This window comes from Rhinolophus sinicus, chromosome 13 (genome assembly GCF_057876585.1).
Source record: "Rhinolophus sinicus isolate RSI-liver-muscle chromosome 13, RSI-T2T, whole genome shotgun sequence".
Taxonomy (NCBI): domain Eukaryota; kingdom Metazoa; phylum Chordata; class Mammalia; order Chiroptera; family Rhinolophidae; genus Rhinolophus; species Rhinolophus sinicus.
The window spans coordinates 26,529,507-26,544,047 of record NC_142513.1 but is presented as its reverse complement, the minus strand read 5'-3'; the positions used below and the strand labels follow the sequence as shown (position 1 = coordinate 26,544,047).

General features: G+C 42.8%; 1 protein-coding gene across 6 annotated transcripts in view; it reads left to right on the top strand.

Annotated features, from left to right (window-relative positions):
• The window catches only part of SLC23A2 (solute carrier family 23 member 2), a 116,272-nt gene that overhangs the window by 83,496 nt on the left and 18,235 nt on the right, over window positions 1–14,541 (top strand). For all 6 annotated transcript variants that reach the window (XM_074317751.2, XM_074317754.2, XM_074317750.2 and 3 more), the window contains 5 exons: window positions 3,070–3,158; window positions 4,144–4,214; window positions 5,165–5,346; window positions 11,034–11,154; window positions 11,689–11,845. In XM_074317751.2, coding sequence (XP_074173852.1) covers window positions 3,070–3,158; window positions 4,144–4,214; window positions 5,165–5,346; window positions 11,034–11,154; window positions 11,689–11,845 — 620 coding nt within the window. The remainder of the gene's footprint in view (window positions 1–3,069; window positions 3,159–4,143; window positions 4,215–5,164; window positions 5,347–11,033; window positions 11,155–11,688; window positions 11,846–14,541) is intronic.

Here is a 14,541-nt window from a genome sequence, read left to right as displayed (position 1 = left end):
AACTAGTGACTCTCAAGGAATCATGAAGCAGCTTCCTGGCAACTTGGAGGTGATTTATAGAAATCGTGGTCAGAAAGTCCTAAGTAATAGAGGAAACACATTATAAATCCCAAGAAGGAGATCCTGGAATATTTCCTGGAGGAGGTGGTATTTGCTTTGTGCCTTGAATGATAAATAAAAATTGAACATGAGAAATGGGTTGATGGCAGAAGGGATGAGCAAAGGCCCAGAGGCAAGAACCTGGACCATTTTGTCTGCAGTGCAGATTTGTGAAGAGGCCAGTGAGAGGCCAGGCTAGGGAAGGGTTGGGGTCACCTGGGTACCGAGGAGGAAATGGGGTGCCTCCAGCAGGGCTTTGAACAAAGTAAGCATTTGTCTGGGGCTGGTTAGGTTCTTTTGTTGTCGAGGGGCTAAAGCCTGACGTGAGAGTGCATCATGACAAAGGCTCAGACTGTCTCTGAACATCTAGTGACACTGTTAACTTTAAAAACTTTTCATCTGCAAAAACCCATCACCTCTTCACATATTTAAGATAAACTTTCCTTGTACACAAGGTCGGCAAACTTTTTCTGGAAAAGGACAAGCAGTAGTATTTTAGGCTCCGTGCTCTCTGTTGTGACCGCTCCACGCTCCCTTCGCAGCACGAAAGCTGCTGTAGATGCCTCCTCAATAAATGAGGGTGGCTGTGTCCCAGGAAAACCTGATGCACTAAAGCAGGTAGTTTGCCAGATTTGGCTCACAGGTGTAGAGAAGGGCAGAGCACTTTTTTCCTTTCCAGTCGTCAGTACAGAATTAAGGAGCAGGCAGTTCTGTCTACTCGGGGAGCCCGAGGACCGGAAGTTTGGGTGCACATGTGAGTCAGGTGCAGAGGGAGGAGCCAGCATCTTCATGCTGGAGAAGTGCCTGAAAAGCCACTTTATGAGATGAGACTATCAAGTGCTTTGTCATGCTTACTTAGTCTTTCTCCTGGAAAATTGGCTTTGTTGCTTGTTTTTTAGGGAAGCTCTTGTTGAATGGAGTCATATGCTCTTGTTGCAACTTTCCCTCAGAAAGGGAACGCTACTGACTCATGCTGCCAGTTCTGGAGACCACACCTCACTGCGAGGGTACTGACTACTGCTTACTGTAAAGCAGTCGCTTGTCCCCCAGCCAGGACTGCTGGTGGCAGGCAGTGCACATGGCTGAATGGTGAACATCTAAGCCGTCATCACGGGAGACGTTGCCTGGGGCAGCACATGTGGGAATTTCCTATTATCACCCACTTTCAAAGGAACCAGGGTCTTCCTGGCTTGAAAGCGAGTGAGCTTCTGTGTATCAGTGCTCTCAGGGCCTCTGGTCGTGGTGAAGCCATAAAATGCTTGCCCTGAAAGGTGTCCAGGCTGTGATCAGGTTCAGAGTGAGGTCAGAAATAATTGATGTCACCAGGAGTGGGATCCAGAGTAGTCTTCACTGGCCCACATCCAGTGGTCACCAGTGCAGTGCTGATGGCAGCGTTCCCAAGGACGAGCTTGCTAAGTGCAACCCATATTACATTGCCGCAGGACGCATTGCTTGACATTTGAAACAGTAAAATAGATGGCGTTTGGACCGTTTGAGATGGCGTCCATTCCTAACTAGATGCTGACCTCCCTTTACCCTTTCTGTACATAGCTGAAAAATTGTGCTTAAGGAATTTGTGTTGAAATGAAACAGTGTTTTCCCCTTTGATACACATGCCCACTTCAGGTGACCTTCACTTCCACTTTGACAGCACTATGCCGTAGGTTCCTCCGACAGGTAATTAATTATAAATGGATGGTTGGCAGAGGGCACGCCCGTGTGAATGGCCGCCAGCAGTGCATCTGCTGTGCACCGTGCAGCCTGCTCCCATGTCTTAAAGTCATCGTCCTGCCTACTCAATTGATATCATTGCATGATAAAAATGGCCAGGAGAACAAGAGGGTCTTGACCCTCATCTGCCTCAAAATGGTACATGCTGACTCTGGACTTGTAAAGTGGCTGCTTGCCCGCTCAGCCTAGTTCCTCTCTCAGTCAGAGCAGGACACGCTGTCGGGCAGCTCGGGGGAAACCAGCTGGGTTCCCGTCCTGCTGGCCAGGACCCTGATACAAGGCTGCTTGGTGATAATTTAAGAAGGAGCTGGACGTCTGGGAGTTCCCAGCCCAGCAAGCAAGAGCCAGTTTTATATTTTACCCTGAAAGTAATGTTAAAAGTAGTGATTAAGTTCTCATGTGTGAGCCCATAAAGCCACCTTAATAAAACTGTAGCTGAAATGCTGTACATACCCAATAAAAAGTGACAAAATCTTTTGAATTTCAGTAGCTCAAGTGTTTATAAAGTTAATATGAAGTATCTATAATATAATTGAATGATGACATAAGAGTATCTGCATTTAGTTTGAGGATATGGGCAGGAGATTTTATGGAGAGTGCATTCTTTCTGGGTCCTTTAAAAATAAGGTTTAGAACACTTGAATCTTTTTTATGATTAAGCAGAATATTGTATCTATGTTGATTTGTAACTTACAGCTTTTCTTTTCCTCATTAGATCTCGATCACTAATGTGATTTTAATGCTTATCCTCTATGATTTAGTTTTTGACTTACAAAATGGAACCACACAGGAAGATAATTTTTTTGTTTGATAACCATTAAGAATTTGAAAGGGAGGAGGAGGTGGAGGGTGGTGAAATAGAAGACATACAGTGATGTTTAATGAGGAGCTCACAAACTCGGCAGGAAAGAGAGATGTCCAAATGGCCAACATGCCCCACCCCAAGGGGAAAGGTGGCGATGGCAGGGGCCGGTGTTGGGGTGCTAGTGCTGACTGCAGGGCTCCCCCAGGGCCCACCCTGGGGCTGTCTCGGGGAGAGCAGGAGGGGTGGATGGAGAAGCCAGTGGCCCTGGCTGCATGGCAGAAGAGATCTTTGCAGACTGGGGTTCTTTCTTCCAGGTGTGCCTGCATTTACTCATGTGCTGTTTGTCTATGGAAAAGACTGTTAAGCTGTCAAATAGTGAACTACCTCGGTAGTTCCTGATGCCGTGATCATGGTTTTGGTCTCGTTTCTTTTAGGTTACCCCTGTTTCAGGCCAGTGCTTTTGCATTTCTGGCCCCTGCTCGAGCCATCCTGTCTTTAGATAAATGGAAATGTAACACCACAGGTAATTGCAGTTATTTCCACATATGTCATTGGGGTCCTTTAATGCAGGTGATAAAAGGGAGGCCCTTGGCAGCATTAAATCCTTTCTGGAATCAAGCACAGAAAACACAAACCAACAAACAGCTTAGAACACTCCAATCTGTGGATCGTGTTTCTGTCTCTCTCTCTATCCACTCGTTCATCCCTAACCCCAGAGCAAGTAAGGACCAGAAGGGACCTCATTTCTCTACTCTAATGAAATTTATAAGTATGGAAATGGAAGAGAAAAATATTTGTGCTATTTTTCTGCCTCTTTCTTTCAGTGGATTTTATGAACCACCAGTAATCACTCTCTTTGCTGCGTCAGCATCCCTTCTCTGAAACATCTCTGCTTTTTAAGGATCTGGCTGCTTTGGTTTTCTGCAAATGACTTTCATCCCCTTTACCCCCATAGTGATTGCAAAGATCCTTAAGTAACCCTTTAAGGTCAGGAAAAGATAAGATAGGGGATTTGAGAAAAGCCAGACCCCGTTGTACTCAAAAAACTTCCATTTTAGGTTCTAGGAGCAAAGTTTTTCCAGCCTTCACTTCCTTTCTTGCTCCTAGGAGTTACTTTGTGACCACTGATTTGATTTGGGGACTGGAGAAGGCCCTCTGCTTTATCTAGGTTTTTACACCCTCAGTCAGGCAGCCTTGCTATTGGGCATTTCAATTAGCTGCTTGCAAAGGTTGGTCTTTGTGTGAGGCTGGCACTAGCATTGTGCATCACCAGTTCAGTCAGCTTTTGACAAGCTGGGAGCTCTCAGTCGATGAATAAATTTGGTTAAATTAGCATTGGGGAATCTACCTTTCAGTATGGTAAGCCGTACTGTTGAATTTTAGGGATGGGTATTGATACAAATATACTTAAAACAGGGAGAAAATTCTTCTTAAAACTAAAATGAATGTGTTTTGTGAAATATCGGTGTCGCTCCAAGAAAAATTTTGTCTTTGTTTTTGTTTTCAAGATGTTTCAGTTGCCAACGGAACAACAGAACTGTTACACACAGAGCACATCTGGTATCCTCGGATACGTGAGGTAAAAGATGAGTGTCGTTTGCTTGTGGCTGCTTTGTGTTTCTTCACAGCTTCAGTGTTGGTTGTGCCCAAAAAATTGCAGTTGCTTGCACTAAGCCCTTTTCTTTTCACCTACTGACATCTTTATTTCTGTTAAACTAAATTTAGATGACATCACTATAAAATAAAGCATTCAGAAATGCTTTGTGCAGCCAGACAGTATTATTTCTCATCTTTTATTTCCTTCTGTCTTTGCTCTGGTGCCCCCACAGACCTGCCCACTCACCCCCTCCAGTGTAACCAGCCGAGGGGCATGGCTCCCTTGAAAGAAGCTTCAGAGGCTTGTCAACAGGCAGCAGAACCATTCATTCTGGCCTCAGTGTTTGCCTGCATTTGTGGAAAGACTTAAAGATAATTGTCTAGTTACAGTGCACTTGAACAGAATGGGTCATGGGAGTCCTCAGACATGAAGAATGGCTGGCTGACAATTTATCCAACTCTTTCAAAACCTATAAGATCATTCACCATTAGTTCAGAACCAGCATAGCATTCTGCACTATAGAAACATTCCTTTAGAGTTTTTGTCAATAACAGTATCTTTTAAATGTCCTGCTACGGCTCACTTTTTAAAGTCAAGAAGCCTCAGTATAGTGTTCCTTTGAAGCTGGTTTTGAATGTCGTGTGGCTTAATGAATCATAAGTTACTCCTGTTTCATTTATCAGTGGAAAACACCAGTTGGCTTTGTGTCCAGTGCTCAGTTCTGTAATAGTCTTACGTCAGTCAGGTCAGACTTAGGCCCCAGTCACACCCATTGGTTTCTTTTGGAGTTTCCGCGAACTTTCCAGCTGTATCATGCCTGTTATATAATACCTCGATGCCTTGCAGAATTATCAGTTGTAGTTGGAGGTGGCATTTAGGGTACGTGATGGATAAGCAGCTTACTCTCCTGTCTGTGCCCTCGCTTGTTCCAGATCCAGGGGGCTATCATCATGTCCTCACTGATAGAAGTGGTCATCGGCCTCCTAGGCCTGCCTGGGGCTCTGCTGAAATACATCGGGCCCCTGACCATTACGCCCACGGTGGCCCTCATTGGCCTCTCTGGCTTCCAGGCAGCGGGAGAGAGAGCAGGGAAGCACTGGGGCATCGCCATGCTGTAAGTATTCCGGCACCACTCAGTTGTGGACGGTAACCATCTCCCCCATTCCCACCATCGAGAGACAGCCTCTTGGAACACTTTGAACATTTACATACACTTAGGAGGTAGATTTTTTTGTTGTTTTTGGTTTCCTTTTTTTGTAAGTAAGAGGGGTCTGCCAGTTTAAACTTTACTTGCTTCATGCCAGGGAATTACTGAAGGGTGTTTTAGACCTGGAGGTTGGAAAGTAACTTAGAGTCAAGGTATGCCAAAGACAGATCTGGCAGTGATGTGTAGAGGAAGGTTTCAAATTTTGGGAGTGGATAAGACGGTGGTGTTATTAGCTCTTGACCTCTGAGGCCATGCCAACCCTCCTGCACATGAATTGAAATACTAGGAAGCCGAATCCTTTAGGTGAGACTCAAAAATACTTCCAGACTGACAGTGGGATCTGTTGGCATTGAAGGAGACATGGCTCCCAGGCCAGGCAGAGCTGTGCACACCTGTGTGTGAGGAGGCCAGAGTCCTGCTAGTTACCGCCACTCCTTTTGCACAGAACTTCAAGCCTATGAAAGATGCCACTTACCCCTTTATGACAGTAAAGACATCCAAGACTTTGATAATGATGTAAGATTGATTATTAGAGCCATGGACTCTTCTGTACCCCACACACAGGATGGACGTTCTCTTGTGTGTCTATAGAGCATCTGTAAGAGTTGATCACATAATAGAGAAATGGTTCCAAGACTGATTTGCCGACCAGTAAAATTTTTAAAACAAGTAATGACACAAGAGGACTTCCAGTTGTTTTTGTTTCGCTTTGTGAAATGTTCTGTAATTATTTAATAACAGACAGCACTTACTAAGCCTATGCATAATACTTGTATTATTATAAATTAGGGATCTTTCATGAATAAGATTTTAATTAAAATACCTCATTCTTAATGGTGAAAGACTTAAGTCAGGGCTGCCGATTGAAATCAGAAACAAAGATAAGCATGTTTATTATCACCAGTATGATTTAAAGTTTTCTTGGATGTGCTAATCAATGGGTAAGATCGGAAAATAAAATAATATGGATCAATACCAAAAATATCAGGAAGGAGGGAATGGTGACTTGTCTTTATAAGAATTAAAATACATTCCAGAGCTTAATAACAATAGAGTGTTCCTGGGACAGGACTACTTTTTGTAGAGCAGAACAGGATGGATAGAAATAGAACCCAGAAAAAATTCATTTTCGTATATGATGCAGTCATATTTGAGATCAGTGGAAATGGAAGAATTATGTAGGAAAAATTAGATAATTATTTGGAAAAAAAGTTAGATTCCTACTTTATATCAAATTACATTTCAGTTAAATTAAGGCTGAAATGTAGAAAATAAAGCCGTAAAAGTGCTAGAAGAAAACTTAGATAAAGAAGTTAAATTAAGGCTGAAATGTAGAAGATAAAGCCATGAAAGTGCTAGAAGAAAACCTACATAAATATTTAATCCTGAGATAGGGAAGATCTTAAAGCAGACATTGAAAAGAGAAAGATTGATAAATTTTACTTCTGATACACTTAAAACTCACATCAGAAGCCACTGAAACTAAATTATAAATGAATTTGGGGAAAATAAAACAAATTCCACGAGAAAGGCCAATGTCCTTGATTCATAGTTTCACTGATTAATTTAAAGGAGGGAGGGTCCCAGTGAAGTGATGGATGAAGGATATGATATGAGCAGCCATTTAACAAAAAAAGGACATACAAACAGCCAATGAGTGTGTAGAAAGGATTACCCTCCCCAGTTATGAAAATGCATATTCACAGGGATTCTGTAAGCAGTAGTGTAGTGGTGGGGGATTAGTTTGTACAACATGGGTCCTAAATCACTCCAATAGAGGTGGCATTTAGAGGCAGATTCTCATTTCTGACACATCATGTATAGGCCTTTGATGGGAACTGGTTTTCTTGAAAAAACTGACTTTTTGATTACTTTTCTTAGGGATAATTTCAAACCTGTTTTCAAAAGTTGAGAAAATAATATAACATGAGCCCTCCTATACCATCACCAAATACTCAAGAGAAGTCTCATTTTATCTATACCCCCAAATACCGTATTTTGCCATGTATAGTGCACACTTCCCCCAAAAAAAATTTATGAGGGGAAAATGAGGGTGTGCATTATACATGGGTAGTACTAATTCCGTATCTATGTAAATGTTTTTAATTCTTTTATTTATGCTTATAAGTTAAAAGTGTAACTCTAAAAATCAATGATATGCATATACAAAATAATACCCTGGAATATGATAATTGGTTTTGTTGAACTTCTGATGAACTTGCAACGAGGAAGCGTTCTTGGCCTTCTATGATACGTAAATATCCTACGTTTGTTACTGGTACATAAAATTTCTTGTACATTGTATCTGTTCTTGTGTTCTGTAATTATTTGTTACGTAAAATTTCTTGTGCCCTAATATGTTAAAAAAAGAATAAATGTTCAAGTTCCTTTATAATACAAAACACAATTACCTGAATGTAAACAAATAAAAATTTGAATTAAAAAATTAAAACGAAAGATTTTTTTCCCCTGAAAGTTTGAGCCAAAAACGTGGGTGCACATTATACGTGGCAAAATACGGTACATTTAAATTCCAGTCATTTGAAGTTCAGCAGTAGCTAAACAGACAAATCTAAAGTAGAGTAGTGGTCCATTCCTCCATCCCACCCCTCAAAAAATCTGCTTATGATTAACTAGTAAAAAGTAAATATTTATCCTTCCATATTTTTATATTGTTTATGCATAAATACAAACATGTACATATACAGCTTTACTATTATAATTTTATAATTTGTTTTTCACCCCAACAATTTTTGTTGGGCTCACCTCTCCAAGACAATGCTTTGATCTAGTCTTTATAAAACTGCACAATGTTAAACAGTATGAAATAGTCTGTAATTGATTAAACCATTCCACAGTTGAGACTCCTGAACAGTTGTATAAAATATTTGCTGTTGCAAACGATGCTGAACTACGTAATACATGTAAAAAAATGACTATTAGAGTAAATAACGATAACGTTTTTTAAATTGATGACAAATTGGTGGAGATTTAAAAGTTCGATAAGACCCTATATTACAGAGAGTAGCAAATGAATGTTCTTGGTTCCCGATTGATACTGTAAATTCACCCAGCCTTTCCATACGTATCTGACAGTTTGTATTGTCTTAGAAGCTTTTCAATAAGGTATTTACTGTTTGCCAGATCCGTTCTAGTCCTAGGAACTTGTCGTACAGAGATACTGAGGCAAGTGCCAGGGAGGGGTGATCCATCACAGTTGTTTGTGTTGTCACAACCATATGGCAATTGTTAAACAAGATGTGGTACGTCTATAAGATGGAATGCTAAGCAGTCACTAATGTGAGGTGCTGGTGCAGACCTCCATCTGTCAAGGTCATGGCATCAGTAGGGTTCAAGCTGTTTGGGAAGCAGCATGTCAAGTATGACTCCACCTCGGGTTAGTTGCTGCTCCAGGGCAACGATGGTGTCAGGCGGTCCAGTCTCACTCTCTACCCCCAGCATGACTCATAAACAGCCCGGTAATGGAAACCGTGTGGGATTGATAGACCAACGTGCTGTGGGGTTGTTACCCAGTGATAGAATAATGAGTGATCTTCAGGATTTTGTCTTTCTTTTTGTTTATCTGCCCTTTATAATTTCCCTACATTTTAGTATGCATTTCTTGAATAGTATATGAAAAGTAAAAGAAAGGTCAACAAGCAAATGATATGTGAATGTGAGGTAGACAGAGCCAGCTGTGGTGGATGGAACCCTGGCCTGAGGATCTGGGGCTCAGATCCTTTTCTCTCCTCTGCGAACACGGGCATGTCCCCCACCTTCTGCCTCTGCTGTGGGGCCGCCTGCCCTACTTGCCCCACAGCTGTATTTGAGAATAAACATAAATTAGAAGTAGATGGATTTTCGAGAGGGAAGAAAACGGAGTTCTCATCTGCCCGGTCCACTCACTTAATTTGTGCTGCCAGATTTGGGCCTGACATCTGGGTGTCCTTCCTTCGATTCTGTACATGTCCCCTGTCCTTTTTAAAACATGCTTTGAAAAGCGAGCACCACAGTGCAGGTCTCATTGCCAGGAGGGGTGTCACCTAAAATAATAATAGCAGACCTGGGGTGTTTTTGGATCTCAGCGTGTTCACTTTGAAATAAGTCAGTAGCATTTTTTAAAACATGAAAATTTCATGTTCTAAGTTTAAAATAAACCAATTTTAGTATCCCTCACTGCCATATAGTTTTTTTGTTAAACTTCACTTACCCCAGGAAAATTGGAATAACTTGAGCACTGTGTGTGTTTTCCACCTTCAGTCAGTACTGACCCAGTGACTCTATGGGGGGGTAGAGACCCCCATCAGCAGGCCAGCAAAGGGCCCGAGTAGGTGGGGAGATGGGGAGCAGCAGCAGCCTCCACTCCAGCTGGCTGCAGTCCACACCTCATTAGGTATGTGGCAGTGAAGCTGCACTTGACCGGCAGTCAATGGAGCCGATAATTCCATCTCAGTAATTGGAACTGTGCCCAGGAACAATTAAGCTTAGCTTTGACGGAGAACTCACTCTTCTGCCAGCTCTGCCTCGGGTTGTAAGTAAAGGAGCAAGTGCCAATGGGTGATGAAACACATCATTGTACACCTTTATTGTTTCAGTGATGGGAAACCATCCCACACCTGCCACACTCAGGGCCGTGGACTGATGAGATTGAGTCAGGTCCTGCTGCAAGGCAGTCACCTGACATCGCTGCCTCTTGCAGCCCTCAGTGCAGCTGGGTTAGGAGTGTGGGGCTCAGGGTAAAGGGACTTCTGAGCCAGCCCAGGCATCCCAGCCCTTATGACCCGTGTGTCAAAGTAGTTCAGAGCCCAGGCTGTAGAGCTAGACGCCTGGTTTGCCTCCCCACCCTGCAAACTGTAGCTGGATGGTCTTCGACTGCTGGCTTTGTGTCTCTAAGGGGGATGATCATAGAGGCTACTGCAGTCGGCTGAGATGATGGGGGGTAAACCTTCCCGTAATGTCTGGCACACAGAAACCTCTCAAGAATATTACCGTTAATATCCACTTCTGCTGTGTATAGCTTTCTTAAATACCGAAGCTTTACATTTGCTCTTTAAAAGTAGTTTATGCTCTTTATAAGTAAATCAGAAAATACAGAAAAGTAGGAAAAATTTGCATGTATTGCCACCTGAAGCCAATCACTATTAGCATTTTGGATCCCATCTTTACTGTTTTCACGTATGCGTATGGGTGTACGTGCATGCTCGTGCGGTTGCTGCTTGTTTTTAGTTAATTTGTAGTTGTAATTACACTGTGCTCTATGTGTATCTGGTAGCCTGTCCTTTTCTCTTACATAGTGTGAGCTTTTCTCATCAGTGTGTATATTCTTTGGGTTTTCTTATTCTATTAAGGAAAATTTAGCCAAAGCGTTTACATGGTAATTTCATTTCTGTATCAATTAATGCTAAGAAAAAGAGTTCTAATATCTTTCCAAAAATGGCATTGCCAAGAGATACGATTTCCTAAATAAGAGGACTAGCAGCTTTCTAGAGAAATGAGTTAAATACATGTAGTCATTTTGCCATTAAAGATTTGAGTAATATTTTAAAACACAGACATGCAAACTTTAACCTTGTTTATTTTTTTTCTCTCCTCAGGACAATTTTCCTAGTATTACTGTTTTCTCAATATGCCAGAAATGTTAAATTTCCTCTCCCAATTTACAAATCCAAGAAAGGATGGACTGCATATAAGTTACAGCTTTTCAAAATGTTCCCTGTGAGTAGTCACCTTGTTTTCCTGACAGTATCACCTTTGGTTCATTATGTAAAATGTTTATGTGAAAGGAGGGTTTTAAGCAGATCTTCCTGGGAGGACCATGTCTGTGTGGTGACATCAGGGTCATCACCCAAGGTGACATCACCCAGGTGACATCACCCAAGTTGTCATGGACGTAAACATGGCGGAAGCTTCTGCTTCTGTAATCCTCTTAGCAGTGGGAAGGAGGACAAGTGATTGTTCCTGGGACTGGGGGAGATCTGACTCCACGCTGCCTCTATAGGCACGCTGTCCATTATTTTTATTTTAGTAGCCAGACTTAGGGTTAAAGTAACTTTACCTGCATAAAACTGCTCTCGTTAAAGGTAATTCCATTCAAGAAGTAGGTTTTCAGCAGATCGGTGGCAGGTTTTGTCTGCAAAGCACTGACAGTGGTGGGTTGTGGGGTGTGATACTCAGACTGCAGGAAGGCACGTGATGCGCCGACAGCCGCCTCTGTGGGCCTCACGGAGCCTTTTCCTCTGACTGCCTCAGATCATCCTGGCCATCCTGGTGTCCTGGCTGCTCTGCTTCATCTTCACAGTGACAGACGTCTTCCCGCCTGACAGCGCCAAGTATGGCTTCTACGCTCGAACAGATGCGAGGCAGGGCGTGCTCCTCGTAGCCCCGTGGTTTAAGGTCCCGTACCCGTGTAAGTATTCTGGTGGCCAGAGGGGCCAGCAGCTCCCAAGGGACCGACTGAGAGGAGTCGGAAGTTGGCAGAAGGCTCTGCAGAAGGAAAAGCCTTCTTTGTCCCTGAAGGTCTTGGTCATTAGAGGATTTGACACCCCCCCCCCCCAAAAAAAAAAAAAAAAAAAGGGAGGTCCTGTCTCTGAAAGGCCATAATTAACACAGGGAGACTAACCGGTTCCCTTCTCGGAAGTAACTGGTTCTTTTGGTTTCACAAGGGTGAAATCCTGGACAAAGGGTCTCTAGCCAGGTGTGAGGTCTGGTGGCTAGGATTCAAGGGCAGCTGCTTAGAAAGGCAAGTGTAGAGCTACGCAGGACCCAGGCCACCGAAATGAACAGACTTGATTGGGAGGGGCCTGGAGATTAGCAAGAAAACTGCTAAGTATGATGAAATTTGTATTATCTTTGAATGGGCAGCTATAATCTTTTTAAAAATTTGGTCACAGCTGTCAGAGGTAAACTGATTCACAAGTGGGTGGAAGATGGATCTTGGTTATAATTTAAGTCTTGAATAACTCTTGGCAAAGTGGGGGTGGGGGGGGCAGTCCCCAGCTGAGGCACCAGTTGGATTCACATGTACTACCTTTTAGACCCCTCCCCAGAAGTGACTCATGTAAATCCAGTGGTTATTAATACTTGGTGGTTCTGTTGTGAAGACTGTTCCGACACTTGGGGTTTTAATTAACATTAAAGCCCAAGTTTAGTCAGACAGTGCTAATTTATTCTTCTGAATAGCAGTCACATCTTTGCACTTTACAATGACAAGGAGAGAAAGCAGGAAAAGCCAAGAATTTAAGATTGGGTCAAAGATAAGTGTTCTAAGCATGCCAGATGATGGCAACATTGGCAGTTGTTCATTCTGTTCTTGACACATTTACAAACACTTAGTCTTTCTAAAATAACATTGTCATCAGATCCTATGATCTAAATATATATTTATGTATACCTATCCTTTTAGAAAAATACATGGTTTGTAAATATACCTATAATCTGAGATAAAATGAGATTGAAAGCCCACTGGCGAGGCAGTCAGGAGGAGGCATGGGAGGACAGGTAGGAGAAAGCCCCCAGGCACATGCTGGGTGGTCTTCCACTTGTGCAGGGGGCTCCCGAGAGGAGCTCAAACAGGAATGGGCTGCCCAGGAGAAGCAGCTATGCGTGTGCTGAGAGACCAGTGCTGCCCAGCTCCATGTCACGACAACCCTTCACTACCACGAGCTGCTCTACACTTAGCCCCCCTTGGAAAAGGCCACCCCAGAGAGCCAGAAAGATGTAGTCTTATTGACTTTCTGATGATTTGGCTTAATCTGGAGACCAGTTTTCAGATAGTATGTGGTTCTGTGTCTTTAGCATGCTAAGAATTACCTGGAGTGGTTGTTAAAATACAAATTTGTGGCCCAAAATGTCAACAGTGCTGAGGTTGAGAAGCCCTGCTGTGAAGTAACAACATAAATTAAAGGGTCTAGTTGTAAAGGAGAGATAAAATAACAGTAAAAATAGAAGGCTGGAAGCCAACAAGGTTTTTAATACATATGTATGTATATAGGCTAAAGGGAAAGGGATCAAAAATTGAGATTACAGATTTAAAATGTTGAAGTAGATGGAATAAAGATTTTATAAATCAAAATTAAGGACTTTAGGCGAAAGGGGAAAAAATAAAACAATAAAAGAAACTAAGAAAGTAAAAGGCAATTTCTGAAAAATAGCAAATGGAAACATAAGACTATCTCCCCTAAATCAAGACACTAAAATGAAGCCACAACATTACATCAGTAACAAGTTAACTATAAAAAATTATTTAGAAAATACAGAATATTGCTCAATAAAGAAATCATATGCATGAGGAAAACCTGTTCCAAACCCACCCGAGATGAGATGTTGACCTGCCTGTTGCTGCTGGCCTAGAGCATGCCGAGGTGTCATCTGTGGTCACGTACCTTGACTCTCTGACCACAGGCTGCGACTCTGTCCTCTGCTCGCATGGGGTGAAATAGCCCCAGGTGGGAGCAGTTCTGCCCTCATACACACTCCAGGCATATTCTGCACATCTTAACTTCATGTGTCATCTTTTCTTCCCAAACCTGAGGTTGTTCCCCTTTACCAACGAGACAGAAGCCAACCCCTCTAGGGCGTGTCGAGCCCTTCCTAAACCTGCCTGGCCCACCCCACACTCGCCCTCTGCTGAGCACCAGCCCATTCCTGTTCACCTGGTTCTGCCCGTCTGCTGACGCTCAGGCGGCGACCCACTCAGAACATCCTCTCCACGTGTCTCCTGTTCTCCAGACCCTCCCCGGGCAGGGACTGTCCTCTTCTTGACCTCTAACTTGCACTCTTATGACCCGTTTGGGTCACCTTCATTTGATGTCTGACCATTACACTGCCTAGATCTTTAAGTGTCCATTCTTTGCACTACGTTGTTGGCCCCTGCACAAGAGACCATTTTATCTGTCCATCTTTCTTTTTCCACTTTGCTTTATTCTTAGTGGCTGTGTTTTAACCAGGGCTTCAAGGGAGGAAGGTCTAGGGACTTGATCAAAGAAGTCTGTTCATTCTAACAATGCAAGTTCCTCATGCAATTTTATTAAATAAGATCTATGGCTTTCAAGGTCCAAAACGAGATTTTTTTTCCTCCAAAGGTGTATCCAATGAAAAATTAAA